The 27,496-nt window shown below is 51.3% G+C and overlaps 1 protein-coding gene across 2 annotated transcripts in view; it reads left to right on the top strand.

Moving 5' to 3' along the window:
- The window catches only part of UCHL1 (ubiquitin C-terminal hydrolase L1), a 109,810-nt gene that overhangs the window by 37,778 nt on the left and 44,536 nt on the right, over positions 1-27,496 (top strand). For both annotated transcript variants that reach the window (XM_033946864.1, XM_033946871.1), the window contains 2 exons: positions 24,295-24,380; positions 24,457-24,504. In XM_033946864.1, coding sequence (XP_033802755.1) covers positions 24,295-24,380; positions 24,457-24,504 — 134 coding nt within the window. The remainder of the gene's footprint in view (positions 1-24,294; positions 24,381-24,456; positions 24,505-27,496) is intronic.

The following is a 27,496-nucleotide window of genomic DNA, read 5'->3' as shown; positions in this document are numbered from 1 at the left end:
GCTTCCCTCACCACACACACAAGGTTTCCCCAGCCACCAGCAATCAGTGAAATAAGGTTTCCCTTACCACCGATAGTGCTGGGGACTCCCTTACTGCTGCTGCTGGCTTGCCTGCTTTAACAGCTGGGGCAGTTCAGGCCTCTCAGCTGCTACTGGCCTCAGGAGGTTTTTTCAGCAGTTTTTGTGGGCAGCTCCTCCATCTTGTTTACAGCCTTAGGTGACTCTCCCTGTGTTGGAGAGCAGGGGCAGGTTTCTGCTTGGGTCTCCTGCTTTGGCAGCAAGTCCCATTGGGCCTCCAGGGGATTTTTCCCCTGATTTTGTTTCTTGTGCAAGGCTTATCTTCAGTTGGATTGGGGAGGGGTTTTCCCTCCATTTCCCCCCTCAGCTCTGATTTTGTCCCCATCCCCCCACTTTCGTCCAAGTGGCCGAGGGTATCTTGGGACGAGGATGTGTTCTAAACTTGGACCCCTTAGTGGGACCTCCAAGATCCTCTCGGGGGGGAGGGGGGGAACAGTTGCCGCTGGCGGAGGTTTTTTGGTTCTGCCAACTGGTGCGGATGCGTCTGCACATTTTTCAGCGGGAAGAGCTCCAGGAGCTTATTCAGGTTTCCTTGGTGTTGTGTTTTGAGGAAGATGCAAAGAAGCCCCCACGTGTTGTGGACCTCCCACTTGAGGGGATCCGCTTAACCTACCGCTTCCTATGCATCAGGATATTTGGGATATTGTGCCTTTTCATTTTGCTCAGTCTATGCCATTTTGCCTGTATCCCATCCCGGAGGGGGATAGGGATACCTTGAAGTCGCTGGTGGTGTGTGTGGTGGTCTTGGCTATCAAAATGGCATACAGCTTACTACTCCACCTACTGGAGACCGAGAAAAGACTGATTGTAATAGGGATTGCGCAGCCAACTTGTACCTAGCAGAGGAGCATAAACCCATCCATTTCTGTGCCAATCTGGAAGGACACTAAAGAACACTTATGATTTTAAAGTGTTTGAGACTTGTGCAGATGAAGACAGTTGCAGCAATGGGGCAGAACAGAAAAGGAAGTTGTTAGGATGGGACTGGAAAATGAGTTCCTGTGGAGATGGGGGGAAAAATTGTCCCACTTTATCAATGCATCCAAAAGCTAATCAAGTTTCAAGTTTCTTAGGTTTTTATATACTGCCTATTAAGGTTATCTAAACAGTTTTATAATCAGGAATTCAAGCATTTTCCCTTTCTGTCCCGGTGGGCTCTCAATATATCTAACATATGATCAGTATATCTAACACTAGTCTTTAAGCCCGTTACATTAACAGGTGCTAGAATATGTGTGTCTGGTCACGTGATGGCTGGTTCCTGACCGGACATCTGAGCACTGAGCTCCGCTCTGCTTTCCCCGATTTCCTCCCCTGACCGGCACATGAAATTGCCTTCGAGGCGCAGCCGTTGCTAGGCACCGGGAATCGGCGGTGTGCTGGGGAAACGCGGCTTGCACTCATTAGCGGTGGAGCATGCCGCCAAAAGTTTCACGGCCGACGAAAACATATGGGAGCCCGGCGTGCAAGATGGCGGAGACCCAGACAGACGCTGCGGCGGCCTACTCCCTGGATGAGGTGCTGCAGGTCTCCATGAGGCACCTCTCGCAGCTGCTAGATGAAAAACTGGCCAAGCTGCATGCCTCTATGGACGACTTTAAAGATTCCCTGGTGGGGCAGGCTGCACAACTGCAACAAGTAGAGGAGAGGCTATCAGCCCAGGAAGATAGAGCTGGAGTGGCTGATGGCAGGCTTGCTTCTCTGGAGGCCCGTGTTTCCCAGCTGGAGGAGAAGGTGAAAGACCAGGAAAACCGGGCTCGTCGAAAGAATCTTAGAATCATTGGAATCCCGGAGACTGAAAGATTCTGAGCTCCGGCACTTGATTGAACAATGGTTGCCCAAGGAGCTCGGTTTGCCAGACACTGAGGGCCCTGTGGTAGTGGAGCATGTTCATCGTGTGGGGCAACGGCGTGATTCTGATGGCAACGGCAGACCTCGAGCTGTGCTGGCCCGTTTCCACACTATGCTGTTAAGGCTCACTTGCTTGACCTGTTTAAGAAGTCGCGACATCTGCTCAATGGGGGCGCTAAGCTATTGATTTTTCAGGATTTCTCTACTAAAGTGGCGGAGCTAAGAAGAACCTTCACGCCTTACTGCTCTCAACTGGTTTCTAGAGGAATTCGATTTGCCTTTCTCTACCCGGCTAAGGTGCGCTTGACCTATGAGAACCGAGAAGAGCTGAAGCACTTCATTGAGAGCCTCCCTGCTCAGTAATGAGTCTGCTTATCAGGGGGCATTCCTGCCGGAGGACGAGGAGAGTTCTGGTCTGGGGATGAGCCTTTGGGCCTCCCGTGCTTTCCAGTGGTTTCATCTAGGACAAGGACCAATATTGCCTGTCTGGATTCCTTTGCTGCCCTTTGGATGGAGCTTCTTTGATTGGACATAGTTGCACTGCCTCCAGATACGTGGGGGGGGGGGAACTTTGGTGGCTTGCAGGAAAGCTATTTGTGGAGGAGCTGCCTCTCCAAGCCGGCTTTAGAGCAGGCTTGGACATCTGATAGACATTTTCAGACTCTCTCTTTGGCCTGACCGAGAGAGCTGGATGCCTTCCTTTAATGTGAGGGTCTGGCTATCTTGGTTTCTCTTTTGCTACTTTTTGACCTCTTTTTTTTTTTTTAGACCTTATGTCTAGAGTTTTGGACGTCTTGTCCTCAGTTCTCTAATGTTCTATTTCATTTCGGTCGTGGACGAGACTGGTACTTGCTGTTAGACTTGCTCAATGGGGGGGAGATTGGGGGAGGGGGAGGGGTGAGTGTGAGTATCTGTTTGTTTGCAGTGGGTGTTGGTGATATGGGGGTGTGGTCGCCAGTATGGATGGGGGAAGGGGTGGTGGGGCTGCTGGGAGGGAGGGGGGTGGGCCACTTTGATTGTGCGGGGGGGGGGGTTGTTTGGAGGAGTTGGCAGTTGAGTTCATGGGTAGTTGGGGGGGCTGGGTTGCATCCTGGGAATCTGGTTCAGTTTGATTCTTTGTCTGAGAGGACGGCGTGCCGGCTCGGCTGGGAAGCTGGTGCTACCGTCTTTGGTCTTCTTTGTGCTTTTTGGATATATCCGGTACTTATGTCTGGGGTTAAGGTTGCTAGCTTTAATGTAGATGGGTTGCACTCTCCTGTTAAGCGTAGTAAGGTACTTCAGTACTGTAGGAAACTGCAGGTGGATGTTTTGCTTCTTCAAGAGACACACCTCAGTGCTTCTGAGCATGCTAAGCTCCGCAGGGACTGGGTGGGTGAGCTTGTCTCTGCTTCCTTTAATAGTAGACAGAGGTGTAGCTGTGCTTTTCCATAAGAAACATACTTGTACTGTGCATAAAGTGATTTCGGACTCTGAGGACCGGTATGTAATCTGGGCAGGTGTGTTCCTGGGAAAGAAATATGTTTTTTGCTCTATATACGCCCCTAATGTGTATTCTCATCGTTTCTTTTCTGTTTTGGTTGCTGCTCTTGCTCCCTTCTCTGAGTACCAACTGGTGCTCGGTGGGGATTTCAATATCACTGCTGATCCCCTTATTGACTGTAAGCCTCCTAAGCCTCGTTTACATCAGGGGGAACACAAGGGGGTCAACTTTGTTAATTCACAGTTGGGCCTTGTGGACCTGTGCCGCACGCTCCATCCAGATGAATCTGATTTTACTTATTATTCTCCAGTGCATAAAGTACACAGTAGATTAGACTACTTGTTAGTTGCCCCACCCCTTTTGTCTGGAGTCCGGAGAGTGATGATTGAGGATGGCGTACTTTCCGATCATCATGTGGTCTGGATGGAGCTCCTTGATCACCAGGCGCCCCAGAGGACCTTGTCTGGCTGGAGAATGAATCCCACATTGCATGAGGATAATGACTTCCGCACTTTCTTGGTAGACCAATGGGATTCTTATCTAGCCGATAACTCTTCTTCTGATGTTTCCGAGGTGGTGTTTTTGGGAGGCCAGTAAAGCTGTTTTACGGGGTAAAATTATAGCTTACACCTCCCATAAGCGGAAGGTACAAGATAAGGCACTAATGGATTTGGCCCGTCAGCTGGGCATGGTGCGGGGGGAGTTGCATAGAAAGGGGTCCACAGCCCTCAAGAGCCAATACATGGAGTTGCGACGTCAAATTAATGATTTACTGGCGCAGAGGGCCCTACGGGATATTCAGCTGTACAAATACCGTTTACATCGGTGGGGAAATAAGGCGGGGAAACTGTTGGCCTCCTTGGTTAATCACAAGGCCCGCAGGCGTCATATTCCCAAATTATCCCAGGACAAGCAGGCAGCATATTCTTAACACATGGGTGACGTCACCGACGGAGCCCTCGGTACGGACCTTTTTAACTAGAAGTTTCTAGTTGGCTGCACCGCGCGTGCGCGAGTGCCTTCCCGCCCGACGGAGGAGTGCGTGGTCCCCAGTTTCTTCGTTTCCGCGGAGCGAAGAAGACGCGTGTGTTTTTTCAACGGCCGTTGAAACCACTTTTTTGCCTTCCCGCTCGCGCTTTTTTCCATATTTTTTCTTCTTTTGCCTTCGGGTTTCTTTTTCCTTTGCTTTGTAAAAAAAAAAAAAAAAACTTTGCTTTTTTTTCCCCTTTTTTTCGATTTTGCCCCGGCGGGGCCTGTTGCCATTATACAGGCCTCGGGGTTCGATTTTGCGGAGGCTGTTTTCCCCTTCATGCCCCCGCAGGTCGGTTTTAAAAAGTGCCAGCGGTGTGCACGCCCGATCTCCATCACTGACCCACACAATTGGTGTTTGCAGTGTTTGGGTCCGGAGCATCGGGCGGACTCCTGCACCCGCTGTGCCACTCTTCAAAAGAGAACCCTTAAAAACCGAGGAATTCAACAAACTCTTCTCTTCGGCACCGGGTCGGCGATGGACTCCTCGACATCGACAGCGGTACCACAGAAATCGGCACCGTCTACTTCGACACTGCCCGACCCCACATCGGCGTCTCTGGCGCCAGGTAAGCCGGCTAAGAAGCCTTCCTCTTCCCTCGAGCGCCCTCCAACTACGGTGGCGACGCCGACCTTACCGGCATCGCACCGGTCCCGCAAGCGCTCCGCCCCGATCTCGGTGAGTGCCTCGTCATCGGCCTCCTCATCGCCGGGGCGTGAAGCGGCATCTAAGGAACCGAAGCAAAAGAAAGCGGTTCCGATGCCACCCCTAGATGACCGTATCTCGGCCATCTTAAAAGTTCAACTCCAGGAACAGTTACAGCAACAACTCCAGCACCTGTTGCCCACTATCCTGGCACCGCTCCTTCCGGTACCAGACCGGCCCGAGCCCCGTACCGAACCCCCGGTATCCACCCCTTCGGTACCTATCAACACCTCCATGCCGATTCTTTCGGCTGAGCAGCTTCATACCCATCCAGTGGTTCACTCCCATACCACATCGGATCCTCCTCGGCACCAAGCAGTGCGTCATTCTTCCCGGGACCGGGATCGACGCCGGTCTTCCTCTCCTGGTACCGTTTCGGTGCGTTCTGGGAAATCTTTATCCAAGACCCGCCATACCGCACCTTCCACCCCGGTGTCTCGACATGCACCAGAGGTCCGGGACCCTGACTTATGGGAGGAATCCCCTCTCGGTACCGAGGAGGATCCCTCCTCATCTGATGAGGACCCGTCGGCACCCGATGCAACCTCCAAACCGGAGCAGTCCTCATTTTCTAAATTTCTGAGGGAGATGTCTGCAGCCCTGTCCCTTCCTTTAGAATCTGACTCAAAGAAGTCTCAAGCCTTCCTGGAGGCTTTAGATTTCGAACAACCTCCTAAAGAGTTCCTCAAGCTTCCCGTGCATGACATCCTACGGGAGACTTTTTACAAAAACTGGGAGAACCCCCTTACGGTACCGGGGGTCCCCCGTAAACTGGACAACCTCTATCGAGTCATCCCTATCCCAGGGTTCGACAAGTCTCAATTGCCCCATGAGTCCCTTCTTGTTGAATCCACCTTGAAAAAGACTCAGGGCTCCAGTGTCTATGCCTCTACCCCTCCTGACAGAGAGGGTAAGACCATGGACAAGTTTGGCAAGAGGCTCTACCAGAATGCCATGCTGGCCAACAGGGCGAACAACTATTCCTTCCATTTTTCTTTCTATATGAAACATTTGGTCCAACAGCTGTCCGCCCTCCAAAAGTACCTGCCGGAGCGCAAGGTCCCACTGTTCCAACAGCACATCTCTGGCCTTCTTCAATTGCGCAAGTTTATGGTCCGCTCGATATACGACTCATTCGAGCTCACCTCCCGTGCCTCTGCCATGGCCGTAGCCATGCGCCGCCTGGCCTGGCTGAGAGTCTCCGACCTGGACATCAACCACCAGGATCGTCTAGCCAACGCCCCCTGTCTCGGGGATGAACTTTTTGGAGAGTCACTGGATTCCACCACCCAGAAACTCTCCGCCCATGAAACCAGGTGGGACACCCTGATAAAACCAAAGAAGAAGGCTCCGCCTGCCCGTCCGTATCGACCTCAGTCGTCTTATCAGCGCAGGTTCTCAGCCAGGCCACTCAATCCGCCTCCTCAACAACCTCGGCGGCCCCGTCAACAACAGCACCATACCCAGGCTCGTTCTCAGGCCACTCAACCCTCCAAGCCTCTCCAGCCTGCTAAGCAATCCCAGCCCTTTTGACTCTTCTCTCCAGGGCATAGCCAGTCATCCACCCTCGCTACCTCTTCCACAACCAATCGGAGGTCGTCTCACCATATTCTCCAGCCGTTGGGAGGTCATCACATCAGACCAGTGGGTCCTCAACATCATCCGCCACGGCTACTCTCTCAACTTCCAGACTCTTCCATCAGACAACCCTCCCGTAGAGTCTGCTTCACCCTCCTCCTGAGGGAGGTTCAATCCCTCCTCCTTCTCAATGCCATCGAAGAAGTACCTCCCGATCAAAGGGGTCAGGGATTCTACTCCCGCTACTTCCTGGTACCCAAAAAGACGGGAGACCTCCGTCCAATTCTCGATCTCAGGGACCTCAACAAGTGTCTGGTCAAGGAGAAGTTCAGAATGCTCTCCCTTGCCACGCTCTACCCTCTTCTTTCTCAACACGACTGGCTATGTTCCCTGGACCTCAAAGAGGCCTACACTCACATCTCCATCAATCAGAATTCTCGCCGCTACCTGCGGTTCCAGGTGCTGCACCACCACTATCAGTACAAGGTGCTACCGTTCGGCCTCGCTTCCTCACCCAGGGTCTTCACCAAGTGCCTTATAGTGGTAGCGGCCTTCCTCAGGTCTCACAACCTCCAGGTGTTCCCCTACTTGGACGATTGGTTGGTGAAAGCACCTTCATCTCAACTTGTGCTACAGGCTACTCATCACACCATCTCTCTCCTCCACCTCCTGGGGTTCGAGATCAACTACCCCAAGTCGCATCTGCTTCCCACCCAGCGACTTCAATTCATTGGAGCAGTTCTGGACACCACGCTAATGAGGGCTTTTCTCCCCTCCGATCGTCAGCGGACCCTGCTCCACCTCTGTCGTCAGGTGCTCATGCATCCCTCCATTCCTGCCCGACAGATGATGGTCCTCCTGGGTCACATGGCCTCGACGGTGCATGTCCTTCGCACGCCTCAGTTGGCTCTCGCCAACCAATGGTCACAGACTACGGATCTTCTTTCTCATCCCATCTCTGTGACATCATCTCTTCAGCAATCTCTCCAATGGTGGTTGAACTCCTCAAATCTTTCCAGGGGTCTACTTTTTCATCTACCCCCTCACTTTATGATCATCACCACGGATGCGTCCCCCTATGCGTGGGGAGCTCACCTAGGAGATCTACGCACCCAGGGACTTTGGACCCCACAGGAGCGTCGTCATCACATCAATTTCCTGGAACTCAGAGCCATGTTCTACGCCCTCAAGGCTTTCCAACATCTCCTCTGTCCTCAAGTCCTCTTCCTGTGCACAGACAATCAAGTCGCCACGTACTACATAAACAAGCAAGGCGGCACCGGATCTCGCCTCCTTTGTTTGGAGGCTCTGCGCATCTGGACCTGGGCCACGGACCGCAATCTCTTTCTCAGGGCGGTCTATATCCAGGGCGAACAGAACTCCCTGGCCGACAATCTCAGCCGCATCCTTCAGCCTCACGAGTGGACGTTGGACCCTCCGACTCTGCTCTCCATCTTTGCTCGATGGGGCACTCCGCAGGTGGACCTCTTTGCAGCACCTCACAATCATCAACTGCCCCTCTTCTGTTCCAGACTCTTCTCTCCTCACCGTCTGGCCCCGGATGCATTCCTGCTCGATTGGAGGGATCGGTTCCTGTATGCCTTCCCTCCACTTCCTCTGATGTTGCGGACCTTGTCCAAACTCCGCAAGGACAACGCCACCATGATTCTCATCGCCCCTCGGTGGCCTCGCCAACACTGGTTCTCCCTCCTGCTCCAACTCAGCTCCAGGGAGCCCATTCCTCTTCCTGTGTTTCCTACTCTACTTACGCAGCGGCATCAGTCTCTACTGCATCCCAATCTGTCTTCGCTCCACCTGACAGCTTGGTTTCTCTCAGGCTGACCTCTCCAGAGAATCTATCTCAGCCGGTCCGCCTCATCTTGGACGCCTCCAGGAAACCGGCCACCCTCCAATGTTACCATCAGAAATGGACCAGATTCTCCTCGTGGTGTCTCCGGCATCATCAGGAACCCACCTCCTTAGCGGTGGAAACTGTATTGGAATATTTGCTCTCGCTGTCCAATGCTGGCCTCAAAACTACCTCCATCAGAGTCCACCTCAGTGCCATCACTGCGTTTCATGAGCCTATTCTCGGAAAACCCCTCACGGCTCATCCTCTGGTTTCCAGATTTATGAGAGGGCTCTTCAATATCAAACCGCCTCTCAAGCCTCCTCCTGTCGTCTGGGACCTGAATGTGGTTCTCTCAGCACTCATGAAACCTCCATTTGAGCCTCTTGCCACAACTTCGCTCAGGCTCCTTACCTGGAAGGTGCTTTTCCTAATTGCCATCACCTCTGCCAGGAGGGTTAGCGAACTGCATGCACTGGTTGCCGACCCACCGTTCACGGTTTTTCACCATGACAAGGTGGTTCTGCGTACCCACCCTAAATTCCTTCCCAAGGTGGTCTCGGCTTTTCACCTCAACCAGTCTATTGTGCTGCCCGTCTTCTTCCCTAAGCCTCACTCGCACCCTGGAGAACAGGCGTTGCACACGCTGGACTGTAAGCGTGCCCTTGCTTACTACCTTGATCGTACCAGAGCTCACCGTACATCCCCTCAGCTATTTTTGTCTTTCGATCCCAACCGTTTGGGTCGTCCTGTCTCCAAACGGACACTTTCAAATTGGCTTGCTGCCTGCATTTTTTTTTACTATGCTCGGGCCGGTCTCTCACTGGAAGGTGCTGTCACGGCCCACAGAGTCCGAGCTATGGCTGCTTCTGTAGCTTTCCTCCGTTCCACGCCCATCGAGGAAATCTGCAAGGCTGCCACTTGGTCCTCAGTTCACACGTTCACTACTCACTACTGTCTGGATGCCTTTTCCAGACGGGATGGTCACTTCGGCCAATCGGTGTTACAGAATTTATTTTCATGATGGCCAACCATCCCCCCTCCCTCTTTGTTAGCTTGGAGGTCACCCATGTGTTAAGAATATGCTGCCTGCTTGTCCTGGGATAAAGCACAGTTACTTACCGTAACAGGTGTTATCCAGGGACAGCAGGCAGATATTCTTACGTCCCACCCACCTCCCCGGGTTGGCTTCTTAGCTGGCTTATCCTAACTGGGGACCACGCACTCCTCCGTCGGGCGGGAAGGCACGCGCGGTGCGGCCAACTAGAAACTTCTAGTTAAAAAGGTCCGTACCGAGGGCTCCGTCGGTGACGTCACCCATGTGTTAAGAATATCTGCCTGCTGTCCCTGGATAACACCTGTTACGGTAAGTAACTGTGCTGTTTGGGCTCCTGATGGCTCTGAGGCGACTTCGCCAGCAGCTATTCAACAGAGCTTTGTAAAGTTTTATCAGGCTCTCTATGATCGGGGGAGCTGTGACACTGAGCAGAGTTTTTTCGTGGCCTTCCTCTTCCTGCTTTGACACAGGCCCAGAGAGATGCGCTTAACGCTCCGATGCAGGGAATTGAGATTCAGAGAGCTATACGGGCTTTAAAGCTTGCGAAAGCACCGGGCCCCGATGGCCTGGGCCCTGAATACTACAAACTGCTTGGGGATCGGGTGATTGGTCCCTTTCAGGCTCTATGTCAGGCCTTATGTGAGGGGGGTTTGCCTCCACATCGACTTACTCATGCTCATATTGTTGTGTTACCGGACTTCTTCCTCGATGGTGTCTGTCTTGATCTCTGCATCTGCCTTCTTCCTCTACTGTTTGAAGTGCCTCCAGTTCCAGTATTCTGCTCTCCAGGAGCCTGACTTGCTTCTTCAGGCTTTCCAGTTCTCCACATCAAGTGCATACGTAAGACCGCCTCCCAGAAGGGAGGTAGTCATACATATGGCAAACTGTGCAGAAAACTGGGTAGCCCAACATCATGCTTCTGTCTGCTGCTTCCATTACTGCCCGCTTGCCTGTCTCCTGAATTTGCTGGGTTATGTCCTCTGTGTCTGCCTGGTTGTGTGCCTCTATCAGCTTGGTCCGCCTGGTTGGATGTCCTCTGCGTTTGTGGTCTCCCTCTGCTCTTCTTTAGCGGTGGCTCGTCCCTTCTCAAGGCCCTTCGCAAAGGTGCTCTCGCTAAGGCGAGCACCTTTAACACTCACCTTCACGCGCCAAACATCTGAGTGCTGTTGGCCTCTCTGCTTTAAGGGGAGCTCCGGGTCTGCTGTGGGTGACGTCAAGGGGTGGGTGGAGCTATCTCTTGCCGCAGCCCCTCACCTTCTGCCTCTTCTCTCCCTTGCCTCACACCTCAGCCCGACTTCTCCTGCCTGCCCCGATCCCAAGACAAGCTGAATCGTCTGGATCAGAGCGCCGTTGGCCCCTCCCCTTTTAAGGGGGAGCTCCGGGTCACATCAGGGGGTAGGTGGAGCTACCTCTTGCCGCAGCCCATCATCCTCTGCCTCCTCTTCTGCTCCTTCTCTTCTGCCTCCTCAGCATGTGTCTCTTCTCTCCCTTGCCTCACTCCTCAGCACAACTTCTCCTGCCTGCTCCAATCCCAAGACAAGCTGAATCAGCACAAGTGTATTTTCTGTGGGCACAGTGGTGGATGCAGCTGGCAGGTGCACAAAATGTTCCAGCTGCCTCAAGGGGGACCCAGCTTCAGGTGTTGTGTGCTGGGCTCCCCTTTGCACACACATTGCTTGTCAGCAAGAGGCAGAGGTGAAGCCCAGGCTGCTTCTGCTGCCCATGCCAGTTTCCTCATCTGCCAGCGGTCTGTCAGATTTGGTGTCGTGGACCACTGGGGATTCCCTTACCACTGCAGCTGGGGTGGCTGTAGTTTCTGTAGCGGCAGGGGGTCAAGTTTGGCTTTGGTGCTACGTATTTTAGGGGATAATTTGTCGATGGCCCTTCCCTTGGTTTTGGTGGGAAGGATGTCCTCGGACGACCTCTCTCCTGTCTTGGAATAACAGGAACAGGTCTTAAATGAGTCTTCTGCGCCTGCTATGGTTTCTGGATTGCCACTGGGAATTTTTTGCCCCAAGTTTGTTAGCCATGTGCAAGACTTATTTACAGGTGGTTGGGAGTCCTGCTTCAGTCTTGGGGGTCGTCCGTGGGGTTTCTCCCTTCCACAGCCACACCTGTTCAGTCTCCTGCTACAGCTGCCTCTGTCCAGTCCCCTCAGCCATTGTCCAAATGGCTGTGGGTGTCATGGAACGAGGATTCTTTTATGGCTGATCTGTTTTCTCCAGATGAGGACTTGGATCTAGGGGAGGACATTACAGATCCATTGGGGGGGGGGGGGGCACTAATGTTTTGAATGGAAACTTTTCAGAGGTGCTGGTTGGCGAGGATGAGTCAATTGTGCACGTATTTCATTAGGAAGAGTTGCAGGAGCTCATTCTTCAGGTGTCTTCCATTTTACACTTTGAAGAGGAAGCATAAGGACCTCCCTCATGCTGTGGACCCTCTCCTGAATATTTTGATGTAGTGCATGCTTGGTGGAAAGTTCTGGATGCAGTCCCTGTCCAGACTCTACCCTATTTGTGGTAGTCTGGCCTTGTTTCCAGTGGTATTGAGTTCTTGACCGTGGATCAGATCATCCTTAGTGGACCAGGAAGTTGCTAAGATTGAGCTGCGAGCTTCTTATTTCTCTGATGCCGTATATGATCTTTTACTTGACTCAACCAAGTCCATGGCTTTCATTGTAGTGACCTGCTATACCCTATGGCTTCAGGGTTGGTTGGCAGTTGCGGCCTTGAGTGACAAGATCGCATCTCAAAGTGCCTCTCATCAGAGGACTGACCTCACCAGGCTTCAAGAAGTGGTTTTGTCCAGGGGCATTTATATTAATTTTGTAGGTTTCACCCTGGCTGAGGGGCAACTTTATATTAATTTTGTAGGTTTCTCCCTGGCTGAGGGGCAACTTTTATATTTTTATTTTCCAGAGGATGTTTCTTCTAATGCATGCAGTCCTACTTGGTAGAGTTGCAACATCTCCAGAGGCTCCTCTGCCCGTCTGGCCCAATGACTTGTTGCTGGTCCTTCCCTTGGTTCCAATCGGAGTCTAGTTGCTGGAGTTTTACTGGGGATGGGCTGAGATACAATAGATCAGTGGGTCCTAAAGGTGATTCAGCACTGTTATGATCTGGAGCAGGGGTCCCCAAAATCCCTCCTTGAGGGCCGAATCCAGTTGGGTTTTCAGGATTTCCCCAATGAATATACCTATCTATGTGCATGCACTACTTCCAATGCATATTCATTGGGGAAATCCTGAAAACCCAACTGGATTCGGCCCTCAAGGAGGGACTTTAGGGACCCCTGCTCTGGCGTTTCTCATGACCTTTGCCAGATCAAGTCCTCCTTGTCAAGCAACTTGGAAGAGGAGGGAGTTTTCAGTACACTGCTCAGGTTGCTGGACCTCAAAGTGCAGTGTTCTCCCCAAGGCCTTTTAGCCAGGCGCACCGCCCAGCTAATTTAGATGACCACCCAGCAAATCCTTCTGCTGCCGCCGATGCTCCTTCCCAGGCTGACTCTCTGCCGAAATTCTGCCTAAATTTTGTTTTGATGCTTGCCTTTTTTTTTTTGCCAGCATGCTTTTACTTGCTTCGGGCCTTCCTCGTTGCCAGGTCCTGCCTACTTTGTTTCCGCGAAGGCAGGACCCAGCAGCGAGGAAGGCCCGAAAGAAGTAAAAGCAGTAAGTTGTAAGCTTCCCTCGGACTCTATCTCTTCTCTTCCCTCCCCCTCAACGGGATGCAACTTCAGTTTCAAAGAGAAGGAAAGCCGGCACGCACATGATAAGAGCCCCGGAGGGAAGATTACAACTCACTGCTTTTATTTCCTTCGGGCCTTCCTCGCTGCCGGGTCCTGCCTTCGCAGAAACAAAGTAGGCAGGACCTGGCAACGAGGAAGGCCGCAGCAAGTTGTAAGCTTCCCTCCATCGCTGACCTATGAAAGATAGGTCAGCGATGGAAGGAAGCTTACAACTTGCCTAGCAACTCTACCGACGGGTTTGAGCTGGGAGGGATGGGAAGAGAAATGCTGCTGCTGTACCGAATAGGGGAGGGGGAAGAGAAATATTCTGCTTCTGCACCCAATTTTTTTGGGGGAGGGGGAAGCGAAAAGCTGGTGCACCCAATGGGCTAGGGGGATTGTTGCCTGTTAACTTGGAACATGAAGGTTCTGTCAAGGAAGGATTTGTATTTGCGGCCAGTGATTTTTAGGATAGGCGAAGATGTTTTTTTTGTTTCTGTAGGGTCCTTTGCTCTTATGTTCAGCAGACCCAGGAATTCCGTAAGTCGGATCAAAATTTTGTCCTCTTAGAGCGGGCCCTCTTAAAGGGGGATGGTGCTTCCAAGGCTACCATTGCATGCTGGATCAAGGAGGCTATCATTTCAGCATACCTTCTGGACAGAAGCCTGTTACGGAATTTCTCAAAGCTCATTCCACTTGGTCAGGCAGCTTCTTGGGCTGAAACTTCTCTTGTACTGCTTTGGTACATCCCATCCGTTTCTGTGTGGGTCTGGAGGGACACTAAAGGAGAAATTAGGTCCTTCCCTGCTAATTTTCTTTTAGTACCTCCAGACCAGCCCAGACCCTGCCCTGTTTTGTTCAGGGTGTTTGTGAAGAAGCAATTCTGATGCTAGGCTGATGTCTTCCTCCCCTCCCATGCATGGGGGGGGGGGAAGATATTGGTTTTTCTGGTGGAGTGGTAGGCCACTATCTCAGACTGCTAGGTCTTGGAGGTTCGCAGATGGCTACAAACCGGAGTTCCTTTGCAAAGCAGCAGATGAATCCAGAGACCAGTGGGATATAGCTCACATCGACCAGCAGGTGGAGATAGAGAACTGATTTCCAGTTGGCCTTATAGCCTGGTGTTCCTCCTCTTGAATCAGTTTTGCTCTATCTCCCAGCGGTGGTGGAACTATTTCTCTAGCTCCTGGAATCTAACGGTGCCTGGTGGATTGGTGATCTCCTATGTTGAGCCTTTGGCTCTTCAGTTGGATAGGGGTGCCTGGCTGATTGGTGCCGGCTTTAGGAGTTACACCTGGGCCCTCCCAGGTCCCTGCTCCACCCTCCCCTCCGAGTGATTGAGGGAATTTGCCTGCTCTCAGCGTTTGTAGTTTCTTCATTCCAGTTAAAAAAAAAACAAAACGCTTCTGCCTGTGCTGAGCTGTGCCCTGGTGAGGTAACTTTGGATTAATTACCAGCTTTATCCTGACTGCAGGGGGGCGGGCTGAGAGCGTGGTGAGTACTGAACTTCTGTTGCATTTATTTGTTTTTGTGCCGCCTCGAGTGCCGGTCTGGTTGGGAGGGGCGGCGTGGTGATGGCGGAAGAGGCTCGTCAGCGGTGTTCACGCTGTGGGAAGCGTCGAACACCGGCGGGAGTGTGCTCAGCGGGGTGCTTAGACGCACCGGCTGAGGATCCTTTTTTGCAGGCAGGCGAGGGGGCCAGTTCCCGCGTCCGTGAAGCGCGCTCGGCGTCCCCGCCCCTCGCGGTCGGCTCGGCCTCACGGCGTGGTACTGCCACGGCCGAAGGGGGGTCGGCAGGGGGGGGGGGGAGTCGGAAGTGCAGGAGGGCGCGGGGGCTCCGCTCTCCGGCGCCGAACAGGGGGGTGCTTCCGCGGTTGGCCTGGGCTCGTTCACCCCGGAGTTTATTATGTTGATACATAAGGCTTTCATGCTGCAGTGCAGTCAGCCTGTTCCTCCGGTCTCGGTGAACTTGCCGGTGTTTTCTGGGCCCCCGGCTGTTCCCCTGAAAGTGGATGCTGGGGAGAAGGCGAGGGGAGATGGTTCTCCGGTGAAATCGCCGATATTTAAAAAGCGCAGACTCGCGTCCGCGGACGAGCCTATGGTTGTTTCCCCTTTTTCCCTTCCGGAGTTGTTGGAGGAAGGTGAGGTAGAGGAGTGGGAAGAGGAGGATTCCCAGTATAGGGAAGTGGATGACCCTTCCGCGCTCCGTCTTTTCCATCGGGAAGAACTTTCCTCCTTAATTTCAAAAGCTTTATTGAGTTTAAACATTTCTCAGGGGGATTCGAAAGTTTCAGGTAACCCTCTTATGGCAGGTACCCGTAGGCCACCGAAGGCTTTTCCGGTGCATGAAGCCATGCAGGAGCTGATCTCGGCTCAATGGGATACGCCGGATGCCGGGTTACGGGTAGCAAAGGCCATGCAGCTCTTGTATCCAGTAGTCCCGTACAAATTTGAGAAATTTAAATTGCCTAAGGTGGACGCACTGGTAGCCGCGGTTACCAAACAGACGACCTTGCCTGTAGAGGGGGGGGTTACATTAAAGGATGCCCAGGATAGGAAGGTTGAATCTTCGCTGAAGTTATCTTTTGAGGTTGCTGCAGTGACTTTGCAGGCCGCAATCTGCAGCTCTTATGCGGCTAGAGCCTGTCTGCAGTGGTCTCAAGGGATGGTGGATAATTTGATGGAGTCCGGGGGTGCTGTTCCTTCGGAACTGGCTGATTTGGAATCAGGTTTGGCTTATTTAGCGGATTCCTTATATGATATTATTCGCGCTTCGGCGAAACAAATGTCGCTTTCAGTTGTCTCTCGCAGGTCTTTATGGCTTCGACATTGGGCGGCAGATGCGGCTTCTAAGCTTCGTCTGGTGAAACTCCCTTTTAAAGGGGGTTTATTGTTTGGGGAAGATTTAGAGAGATTGGTAAAGGATTTTGGGGATACCAAAACCCAGCGGTTACCGGAAGATAGGCCTAGGCCCCCTTTGAAGTCCTCGTCATCTAGACCTCGTTTCAGGGAGGTGAGGAGGTATAGGTCTGGGAAACCGTTCTTTGGTTCCGCGTATGGTGCCTTTTCTTCGACTAGACCTAAGGGTCGACAGAGAGGTTCCTTTCGTATGACGAAACCTGCTGCCGGGCAGCCAGCTCGTACCCCGGCAAGTCGCGCCCCTCAATGACGGGGTCTTGGCCCCCTCTGCTTTTCCATTAGGGGGACGCCTGTCGGCGTTTTGGGCGGAGTGGGCCAAGATCACGTCAGATCGTTGGGTGTTGGATATTATTCAAGAAGGGTACAAGTTAGAATTCGCCGCTCCCGTCGCCGATTCTTTCTTGGTATCCCCGTGCAATGGGGCAGCCAAGGGAGATTCGGTCCGCTTAACTCTTCAAAGTCTCCTGGATCTAGGGGCGGTAGTACCTGTACCGCCGGAAGAGGTAGGCCGCGGTATTTATTCCCTTTATTTTGTGGTTCCAAAAAAGGGGGGTTCCTTCAGGCCAGTGTTGGATCTAAAAGGAGTCAACAATTTTCTCAGTGTTCGCCATTTCAGGATGGAGACGGTTCGCTCGGTGATTGCGGCCGTACGGCCGGGAGAGTTTCTCACGTCCCTCGATCTCAAAGAGGCGTACCTCCATATTCCAATCTGGCCTCCGCATCAGAGGTTCCTGAGGTTTGCGATCCTCGGCCAGCATTATCAATTTCGGGCTATGCCCTTTGGCCTGGCAACGGCTCCCCGCACCTTTTCGAAGGTGATGGTGGTGGTGGTGGCTGCCTTTTTGCGCAAGGAAGGGATTCGGGTACACCCGTACTTAGACGACTGGTTAATCCGCGCGTCGTCCAGGCAAGAGAGTGTGGCGGTAACTCAACGGGTAATCTCGCTCCTTCAGTCGCTAGGGTGGATCGTCAACTTTCCCAAGAGTTCTCTGTCCCCTTCTCAGTCTTTGGTGCACCTGGGGGTCAGGTTCGAAACTGGCCTAGGAATGGTGTTTCTACCCCGGGAACGGGGAGAGAAATTACAGTCTCAAATTCGAGGGCTTCTCGGGTCGCCCAATCCTCAGGTTTGGGATTATGTTCAGGTTCTGGGCTCGATGGTGGCGACTCTGGAAGTGGTTCCCTGGGCTCGGTTCCATATGAGGCCCCTGCAGATGTCGCTTCTTTCTCGGTGGTCCCCGGCGTCTCTGGACTATTGTCGCCGGCTCCGTTGGAGTCCTCGGGTGGCTCGCGGCATGCACTGGTGGCTGACCGAGGTCCATCTGTTCCGGGGCATGCCGCTAGCGACGCCGGATTGGGTCGTGATTACGACAGATGCCAGTCTCCGAGGATGGGGGGCTCAGTGCCGGCAAGCTTCCGTGCAGGGTGTGTGGTCCTCGGGAGAGGCACAGTGTTCGATCAATCTGTTGGAACTGAGGGCGATAAGGCTTGCGCTACGAGAGTTTCAGGCCATGGTTCAGGACCATCCGACCAGGATCTTTTCGGACAGTGTCACGGCGGTGTCATATATCAATCACCAAGGGGGGACTCGGAGTCTTCAATTAGCCGAAGAGGCGATGCTGCTGTTTCAGTGGGCGGAAAGGCATGTTCCGCTTCTTTCAGCAGCACACATTGCGGGTCGCGAAAACATTCAAGCGGACTTCCTCAGCAGGAATCGTCTCGATCCCGGCGAATGGGAGTTGTCTCCGAGGGCGTTCGAGCTGCTGGTCCTTCGGTGGGGGCTGCCAGACATGGATCTCATGGCCTCATCCCGCAACACAAAGCGGCCGCGGTTCTTCAGCAGACGGAAAGAGAAGGGCTCGGAGGGGGTGGACGCCTTAGCTCTCCCATGGCCTCCGAATTCCCTTCTGTATGTATTTCCCCCTTGGCCGATGATAGGTCGAGTCTTACAACGCATCGCTCTCTTTCAGGGCAGAGTGATCCTGGTAGCTCCAGATTGGCCGCGTCGGTCTTGGTACGCGGATCTGATGCAACTCGCGTCGGGCGATCGGTTGAAATTCCAGGTTACTCCGGACTTGCTGACCCAGGGTCCAATCTCCATGGACAATCCGGCCCACTTTGGTCTTACGGCCTGGCTATTGAACGGTCGCGGTTGAGTAAGAAGGGCTATTCGGATCAGGTTATTGCCACTCTTCTTCGAGCGAAGAAGATTTCTACGTCTACCTCTTATGCTAGAGTTTGGAAAGTTTTTGAGACTTGGTGCGGGAAGCAGAGTATTGCGCCCTTCCAGGCGTCTCTGGCGGCTATTCTGTCTTTTCTACAGGAGGGCGTTTCTAAAGGGTTAGCCTATAACTCGATTAAGGTTCAGGTGGCCTCCATTGCATGTTATAGGGGCCGGGTGTCGCGTTCGTCAGTAGCATCTCACCCGGACGTGGTGCGATTCCTTAAGGGGGTTCACCATATCCGGCCGCCGGTACGGCGCACCTGTCCAGCTTGGAATTTGAAGCTGGTACTTACTAGGATGCAGGCGGCGCCGTTTGAGCCTCTGTCGGCGGCGACGCTAAAGGATATCACATTAAAAACTGTATTTTTGGTAGCTATGGCGTCTGCAAGACGAGTGTCGGAGCTGCAGGCGCTGTCTTGCAGGGAGCCTTTTTTGCGCATTTCGGATGCTGGGGTGTCGGTGCGGACGGTGCCGTCCTTTCTTCCTAAAGTGGTTTCTTCGTTTCATGTAAACCAGAGTTTATTCCTCCCGGCCTTTCGGAAGGAGGATTGGGGGGCGCGTTTCGCGTTATTACGGTTATTGGATGTACGCCGTATGATTCTTCATTATTTAAGTGTGACTAACGACTTTCGCCGGTCGGATCATCTCTTCGTGGTATTTGCAGGGGCAAACAAGGGTATGGCGGCGTCAAAAGCTTCGATAGCTCGTTGGGTAAAAGAGGCTATTGCGTCGGCTTATCTGTTGGCAGGGAAGATCGTGCCGGAACAGCTTCGTGCACATTCCACTCGGGCATTGGCAACGTCGTGGGCAGAGTCCGGTGGTATGTCTTTGGAGGAAATTTGCCGGGCGGCCACTTGGTCGTCAGGGAACACCTTTTCTAAGCATTATCGGCTGGACGTGGCAGCCTGTGCGGAGGCAAATTTTGGCGCTTCGGTGATTGCAGAGGCGACTTTGGCGTCCCACCCAGTTTGAGGTTGCTTTGCTACATCCCACTGGTCTCTGGATTCATCTGCTGCTTTGCAAAGGAATGTAAAATTATGTCCTACCTGTTAATTTTCTTTCCTTTAGAAGCAGCAGATGAATCCAGAGCCCCACCCAGATGGTCTCTCTCTCTCTCTCTCTCGCTCTCTATCGCGTGTTCTTTGGAATTCTGAGTTCGGTTGGGAGATTGTTGGTGATTATTATTAGTTTCTTACATTTCTGATTACAAGATTTTTCACTGGAATGAAGTTTTTTCCTTTGGTTTGAAGGCTCATGCTCCTTTATTGGGATGCTGGGGCAATATGCATAACTGATTCAAGAGGAGGAACACCAGGCTATAAGGCCAACTGGAAATCAGTTCTCTATCTCCACCTGCTGGTCGATGTGAGCTATATCCCACTGGTCTCTGGATTCATCTGCTGCTTCTAAAGGAAAGAAAATTAACAGGTAGGACATAATTTTACATTCCTCTATCCTCTGAGTATCTTTTGGATTTCCTAGTGGACTGCCCTGATAAGGGTAAACGGATTATTAGATATTGCAGCCATAAAACCTGTTCCAGAGAGACTCGTGCTCTGGGAGATGCTCAATATACTTCATTGTTCCAAAGAGAGGCTCCAGCTATTGGAGACCCATTCTGGACCTCAAGGTAGCTCAATGCAGCTCTGAAAGTGCCCCACTTCTCCATGGAGATGGTGCGCTCAGTGAGAGCATTGATAGTACTAGGAGTTCCTAGCCTCCGTGGATCTGACAGAGGTGTACATTCATTCCCATTTTTCCAGACCACTGAAGTATCTGAGGTTTCACATCTTGGTTCAACATTTCCAGTTTGCAATTATGCCTATTGGGTTTGCGATGGCACACAGGACTGTCACTAAAGTGATTGTGGTGTTGGGTGGCCCATCTTAGCACCCTGGCTGTCTTGGTTAACTCGTATCTTGACAACTGATTGAGTTCCCTTAAAGTCCAAGGGGTGTTGGGGCTGTTCAGCAGGTAGTACAGTTCCTGCAGCACCTGGACTGGGTGATCTCTATTTCAGGAAGAGTCGCTTCAAATCGACACAGGATTTAGAATACCTAGGAGTTTGATTTCATATGGGACAGAAATTGTTCCTGCCTGTGTCTGTCCCATCAGGAGAATCTCCATCAGGTTATTAGGAGCCTTCAAGCTACTCCAGTCTCAATGGCATGACAGTATTTGCTACTACCATGGTCCCCAGAACCTGTAATCTATGTCCCTTGGGCAGGAGCCGATCTGCGTCTGCTACAGGATGCTCTTGCTTTCTCACCGGAATATCCAGTGGGACCCATTCTGTGCCAGTCTTATCCAGGGCAGTGGTTGATAATTGCCTGGAGCTTCAGGCAATTCAGCCTGCTCTTTCCACTCCAAGGGTCGTCTCCGTCGTCGAGCAGTCCACATTCTCATACTATGCTACAGCAGTGGCTTATGTCAATCAGGGGGGCATGAGGAGTCCTCCCTGAGCATGGAGGCTCAGATTCTCTTCTGGTGGGTGAAGACACACCTAGTGGCGCTGTTAGTGGCGCATGGACAATGTTCAAGCATGTTCTCAGTCATCACTCGAGACCCCAGAGTCATCTCAAAGGAGCGTTCAGTCACAGATCAGTGGGACATTCCACTTTTTTTTTTTTTTTGTAGGGCAACTGCGGCCAACAAAGCAAATCAGCAGGAGCAAAGGCCTGGATGTTCTGGTTCAGCCCTAACCACGGGGAGGTCTCTTGTCTACCTTCCATGGCCCATGAGGCATCTGAGACGGATAGCAGCCCACAGATGTCCGGTGATCTGGACACACTTGATTAGCTGAGGCAGCTGTGGTATGCTGACTTGATTCGGCTCCAGCAGGATAAGTGTAAACAAAAATGCATGCATGTCGGTAACAAAAATCTCATGCACGAATACAGGCTGTCCGGGGCGGTACTTGGAGCGACCTCCTAGGAAAGGGACTTGGGAGTTCTGATCGACAAGTCGATGAAGCCGTCCACACAATGTGTGGCGGCAACAAAAAGGCAAACAGAATGCTAGGAATGATAAAGAAGGGGATCATGAACAGATAGAGAAGGTTATCATGCCGCTGTACCGGGCCATGGTACACCCTCACCTGGAGTACTGCGTCCAGCACTGGTCGCCGTACCTGAAGGACACAGTACTACTCGAAAGGGTCCAGAGAAGAGCGACTAAGATGGTTAAGGGGCTGGAGGAGCTGCCGTACAGCGAAAGATTAGAGAAACTGGGCCTCTTCTCTCTCAAACAGAGGAGATTGAGAGGGACATGATCGAAACATTCAAGGTACTGAAGGGGATAGACTTAGTAGATAAGGACAGGTTGTTCACCCTCTCCAAGGTAGGGAGAACAAGAGGGCACTCTCTAAAGTTGAAAGGGGATAGTTTCCGTACAAATGTAAGGAAGTTCTTCTTCACCCAGAGTGGTAGAAAGCTGGAACGCCCTTCCAGAGGCTGTTATAGGGGAAAACACCCTCCAAGGATTCAAGACAAAGTTAGACAAGTTTCTGTTGAACAAGAACGTGCGCTGGTAGGGCTAGTCTCAGTTAGGGTGCTGGTCTTAGACCAGAGGGCAACCGCGTGAGCGGACTGCTGGGCATTATGGACCACTGGTTTGACTCAGCAGTGGCAATTCTTATGTTATGTCATTCTTGCCTCATGCAGGATCCAGGCCGCTTTGGTCTTGCGGCATAGCTCTTAGCACATGGCCTTAACTAGCTGGGGTTATTCTACAGCTGTGATTGCCATGTTTCTTCACAGCAAAAGGAAAGCCACAGTGGCTGCCTATGCAAAAGCTTGGAGATGTTATCAGACCTGGTGTGTCCTGAGACAGGTGGACCCTTATGTTCCTTCTGTTCTGGAGTTTCTGCAGGATGACCTGAAGTAGGGCCTAGTGGTAGCTTCTCTCTGGGTGCAGATTGCTGATCTCTTGTATGGGCACTCGTCTGAGGGACTCATTGGCAGCTCATCCATATATGGCCTGCTTCCTGAGACTTAAGCCTCCATTGCACCTTACCTGTCTGACTTGGAATCTTAATCTGGTTCTCCGTCGTTTTGGCTCGTCCATCATATGAGCCTCAAGTAGGTATCCTTTATGGATCTTAAAATCAAGACCGTCTTCCTGGTGGCTATTACTCAGCCCATAGGGTTTCAGAGCTTCAGGCTCTCCTGTCGATATCCTTTTATCCATATTATGGATTCCAGTGTGATGTGACCTGGATGGAATCTTGGGCTGTTTTGCCTGATGAAATCTGCAGAGCTTCTACTTGGGCTACTCTGCATACCTTTACAAAGTTCTACAGAGTGGATGTGGCGGCTCGAGAGGATGCCGCCTTTGGGTTCTTGGTATTGTGGGCAGTCTAATCTGTCCATCCCTAGATGCTATGGCACTGCTCTGGTATGTCAGCTCAAGTCTGTCGTTCTGTTGCAGATACACAGAAATCCCTGCATGGACTCATTTTGATTTGCCTGCTTTCTGCCTTGGATGTTGCCAGTCTGCATCTAGGTACATCTTCTGTGCCTGGGATTAAGAGTAGATGTTTAAGTACTGGGGGTTTCCCTTTCCTCTTGAGAGGGCCCTATAACTTGTTACCCTTAGCAGGTGAATTTGATAGTCTGTTTCCTAGTTAAATGTTTATTGATCATTGTTCTATTTTATAAGTTTCAGAACAGAATGTGTTCTGCCAGGGAAGATCCCAGTGCATCTACTCTTTTCTTATGTTTCAGTGGCGTTTGCTTTGATACCAACTGAGGGTGTTGCTGTGCTCCACTGCAGAAGGGTAGGAGTTTTCAAGTTCTTAAAGGGATATTTTTCTACAGTTCGCGGGAAATGGGCATCAACAGCTCAAGTATGGACTCCTATGTATCCTAACAGAACCTAGATTACCAAGGTAAGTACCTAATCTGTCATTAGTTCTTAGTAGTGCAGTTTTGGGTAGTTAAGCAGATACAGTATCTAGCCAAACTCTTTACTTTCATTGAGTAAAATGGGTGCTTTAAAGCAGGTTCTCGCTTAGTAAAACCTAGGCAATCTCTCGCAGTAGGGCTTTTCAAGCAGAGTGGATTTTCTGTACCTTAACAGCCTCAAAACATATCTTCAGGGAGCTCAATCATATTCAACTTTTTGTGAAAGCTTTGCAATTATGTATTTTTATATGTGATTATCTACATGGTAATATTGAAGACTTGTAAATTCCTTTCTGTCCACTTGACTAACACGACTAGGGTAGGTAAGAATCTTGGCTAAATGATTTTGACAATTCTGCATTGGTCAAGTATTAGTAAGTTCTATTTTGCTTCATTTCCTTACAAAAAGGTAACAGAGCAAACAGATCACTAAGTCAGTGATCAAGCTATCATACAGCTAAAACATGTCTAACCATGCCAAGATAGAAAAATTGGCGTGAGATGTTAAGGTGGTGCTTGCTACTTCTGCAGGGATTTGAAAGTATTAATCCATTTTTTAGATAATAACTTTCATGCTAAATTTTGCCTTAATTTTTAACCTGTTAAAATTTTTTTTTTTATAAGTTTTTTATTGATTTTTTTTCATATATCAACGAAGTGTTATAAATTTTCCATACAATTATCTTAACAATACACTTGATCTCTAATGTATTTTATATTTTTCTTATGAATTTATATAACATATATATTGTAATGATTTTATCAATTATTATTTAATTATGAACCCTTTTCCCTCCCTTTATCACATTAATTTCACATAAGACTATCACTCATTATGATATATTTTTTATAATGTATAATAAAGAGAATAAATTTACTGTTAAATTTTTAAATAGGTGACAGCTCCATCCTGAAAAGTTTCTTGGCAGAAACTAGCAATATTTCTCCTGAAGAAAGGGCTTCCCATCTTGAAAAGAATGAGGTGATATTAATAAATATTCTATTTTAACAGCAATGCTAGAAGTTTATATGACGACATGGTTTCTTTTTTATTCTAGGCTATTCAGGCAGTCCATGATGCAGTAGCCCAGGAAGGACAGTGTCGGGTAATATGCTTTGTTATATTGCGATTTATTAACCACCTTTTATGAAGAGATTCACCCAAGGCAGGTATCAGCTTAACATATCCTAGTGTTGCATAACTCTTGAATCATGATACAAGCTAAATTGGCTGATCATAAGGATTAAACTTTCAGCACAAGTTGAGTATGGTTTTGTTTTTACTTTGTTAAAAATGAATGAGCTAGATCTGTGGTTCTTAGACATGAATTGGGGGACTCCAACCAGTTTTTAAGATATTCCTAATGAATATGCAAGAGGCAGATTTGCATGTGGTAAAAGGCATGCAAAACTGCCTCTTGCATATTCATTAGGGAAAACCTGGCTGGGAGTCCCCCCCAATTCATGTTTAAGAGCCACTGAATTAGGTGGTAATCCAGTAGAACAATGGTAGCTTTTCAAGAGCTGCCAAGAATAATTTGGGTATCTTGCCCTGGTTATACAAGTTCAGTTATACAATAAACTGGTTTTTGGTGTGTTAATTTTATTCATCCCGCCAATAAGGAAATGGTGCCCACAGTGCAGTAGACTTTTTTTTTTTTTTTTTTGGGGGGGGGGGGGGGGACGACAGTTAATTTCAATGTAGCATCTGGGTCATTCCATGTTAAGTGGTCTAAGTCTCCCCAACTCACCATAATGGATTTTGATGAAATTGTGTACTGAATTTTACATGACCCAACCAATCTCTGAAGTTTTAAGATCCACCAGTAGAATACTTGGTAGAGATACAGCTTTGTTTTTATATTCCTGCAAAATTTCACAACTTAGTTAAAATTTTTGTTTATCCCAGGACAAGCAGGCATAATATTCTCACATGTGGGTGATGTCATCTACGGAGCCCCGATCCGGACAGCATTTCAAGCAAACTTGATTGAAGATTCAAGCTTGCTGACTGCACCACGCATGTGTGCCTCCTGCTCCACTAGAGGGCGCATCCCCTCCTCGTGGTCTCCAGTTCGATTTTTTTCCGCTGTGCTAAGAAAACACGTTTTTCTTAGCGCTGCCCCAGTGCCTTCTTTGCACCACGATTTATTATATTTTTTCCTTTTTTCGTCACTAAGTCGCTGTGCGTAACAATTTTTTCTTTCTTCCTGCTCATCGCGCTTTTCGCGCCCTTTTTCTCGCGATCCGGGGGCTCCCAGATCGCCGCGACCACAAGGCCTGATTGGCTGCAGCCACCTGGATGTCCCGGCCCATTACGGGCTTTAAAAAGTGCACCGGGTGCGAGCGTCTTCTATCTCTCACAGACCCGCATCGCTGGTGAATACTTTGCCTGGGAGCCGATCATCCAACAGAAACTTGCCCCCGGTGTGCTACCTTCCAACAGCGGGCGCTCCGACGACGGGCCCGCATGGCGGAACTATTTGCTACAACCAACCCTCGGCCTCTATCTCGGCCTCGAGTACATCGGCCCCGCTTCGGGACTCGACTTCGAAGGCCTCGAGCTCTCAGAAGTCCTCTGCCCCGGGTAAGTCCCCTCTTCCTTCCTCAGGTTCCACATCGTCGAAGAAGCCAACCTCGGCGACAATGGCCGGACAGAATGGGAACTCCTTACCCATGGCCCTGGCGAAAACCCCGAAGACCTCAGGACGTGCCTCCACCACTCGGGAATGCTCCGAAGCGAGATCGCCCCCGGTGGAGAGCAAAGCGGCCTTGGACATGCCATCGATGCTGTCCGTGCCAGTATTCCAGGAACTGCTCCGGGCAATGATCACAACGGAGCTATCCGCTGCCATGGCTCACCTTCAACCGGCCTCGACCTCGCGTGCGCCGGAGCAGCCTGAGCAACGCGCTGAGACCCCTCGAGGTAAAGTGCGCCGTTCTCGTCGCTTCTCCTCTTCATCGGATTCCTCTCAGAGGCATTCGAGGCGCACGTCCCTGGCGGAGCACCGCGGGACAAAACGAAAATCGAGACCCTCTCTAAGAAAGCCCGGAGTTCCCCTCCGGCTCGAGGGTGCACCCCCTCGACTCGATCGGGGGGGCCGCTAAGGGTTACCGAGCTATCTCTCACCAACCCACAGCTCCTATTGACTCCCCTCGGTCCGGGGCTCCGGTCCGAGACCCAAGGCTTTCGCCGAGGGAGTACGGGGAGGGATCCCCGACCAGACATTGGTCGGTACCCAGAACCCCGGCGTCGTCCCCGAGGGGCTCCCCGAGACAACGCGGGTCCTCGACCCCGGAGCGCTTCCACAGTGCGTCTCCGGTATCGGACCGAGGGTCTGAGCGAGAACCCCGCTATTCGAGGGAGGCTTCTCCTTACTTCTCGGCCAAACGGAGGTCTCGGTCACCGTCCCCACAAGGGGCCACGGGACCCCACCGACCATCCTTCACGAGGTTCGTCCAGGTCATGGGACGTGCCCTTGACTTGGACTTACAATCTGACTCAAGGTACTCCAATGAATACCTGGCGGAGCTGGATATGCCTTACCCGCCCCGAGAGTCCCTCCGGCTACCACTGAACCCGGTACTCGGGCAGACCCTTATCAGGAACCTCGAAACTCCTTACATGGTGACGGCGGTCCCATCTAAAATGGAGTCTAAGTACCGGACGGTACCTTACCCGGGGTTTGAGCAACCACAGCTGTCCCACCAATCCTTACTGGTGGAGTCTTCTCTAAAAAAAGCTCACCCCTCTAGGGTGTCTGCGGCGGTCCCTCCTGGATGCGAAGGCCGGACACTGGACAAATTCGGACGCCGGTTGTATCAGAACTCTATGATGACCGCTAGAGTCCTGAACTACACCTTTAATTTTTCCTCCTACCTCAAGCACCTCATTGGGCGGCTTGCCTCCTTCTCGGAGAGCTTACCCACCCCTCGCCAGACAGAGTTCGGCCTCCTCCTCGAGGATTTTTCCAACCTCAGACTGCACTTGTTCCATGCCGCTTATGACGGCTTTGAACTGTCTTCCAGGGTCGCAGCCTTTGCGGTGGCCATGCGCCGGCTGGCATGGCTACGACTCGTCGATATGGACCCTAACCT

Source organism: Geotrypetes seraphini, chromosome 1, assembly GCF_902459505.1.
Source record: "Geotrypetes seraphini chromosome 1, aGeoSer1.1, whole genome shotgun sequence".
Classification (NCBI taxonomy): Eukaryota; Metazoa; Chordata; class Amphibia; order Gymnophiona; family Dermophiidae; genus Geotrypetes; species Geotrypetes seraphini.
This window is presented reverse-complemented; position numbering and strand designations above follow the sequence as displayed.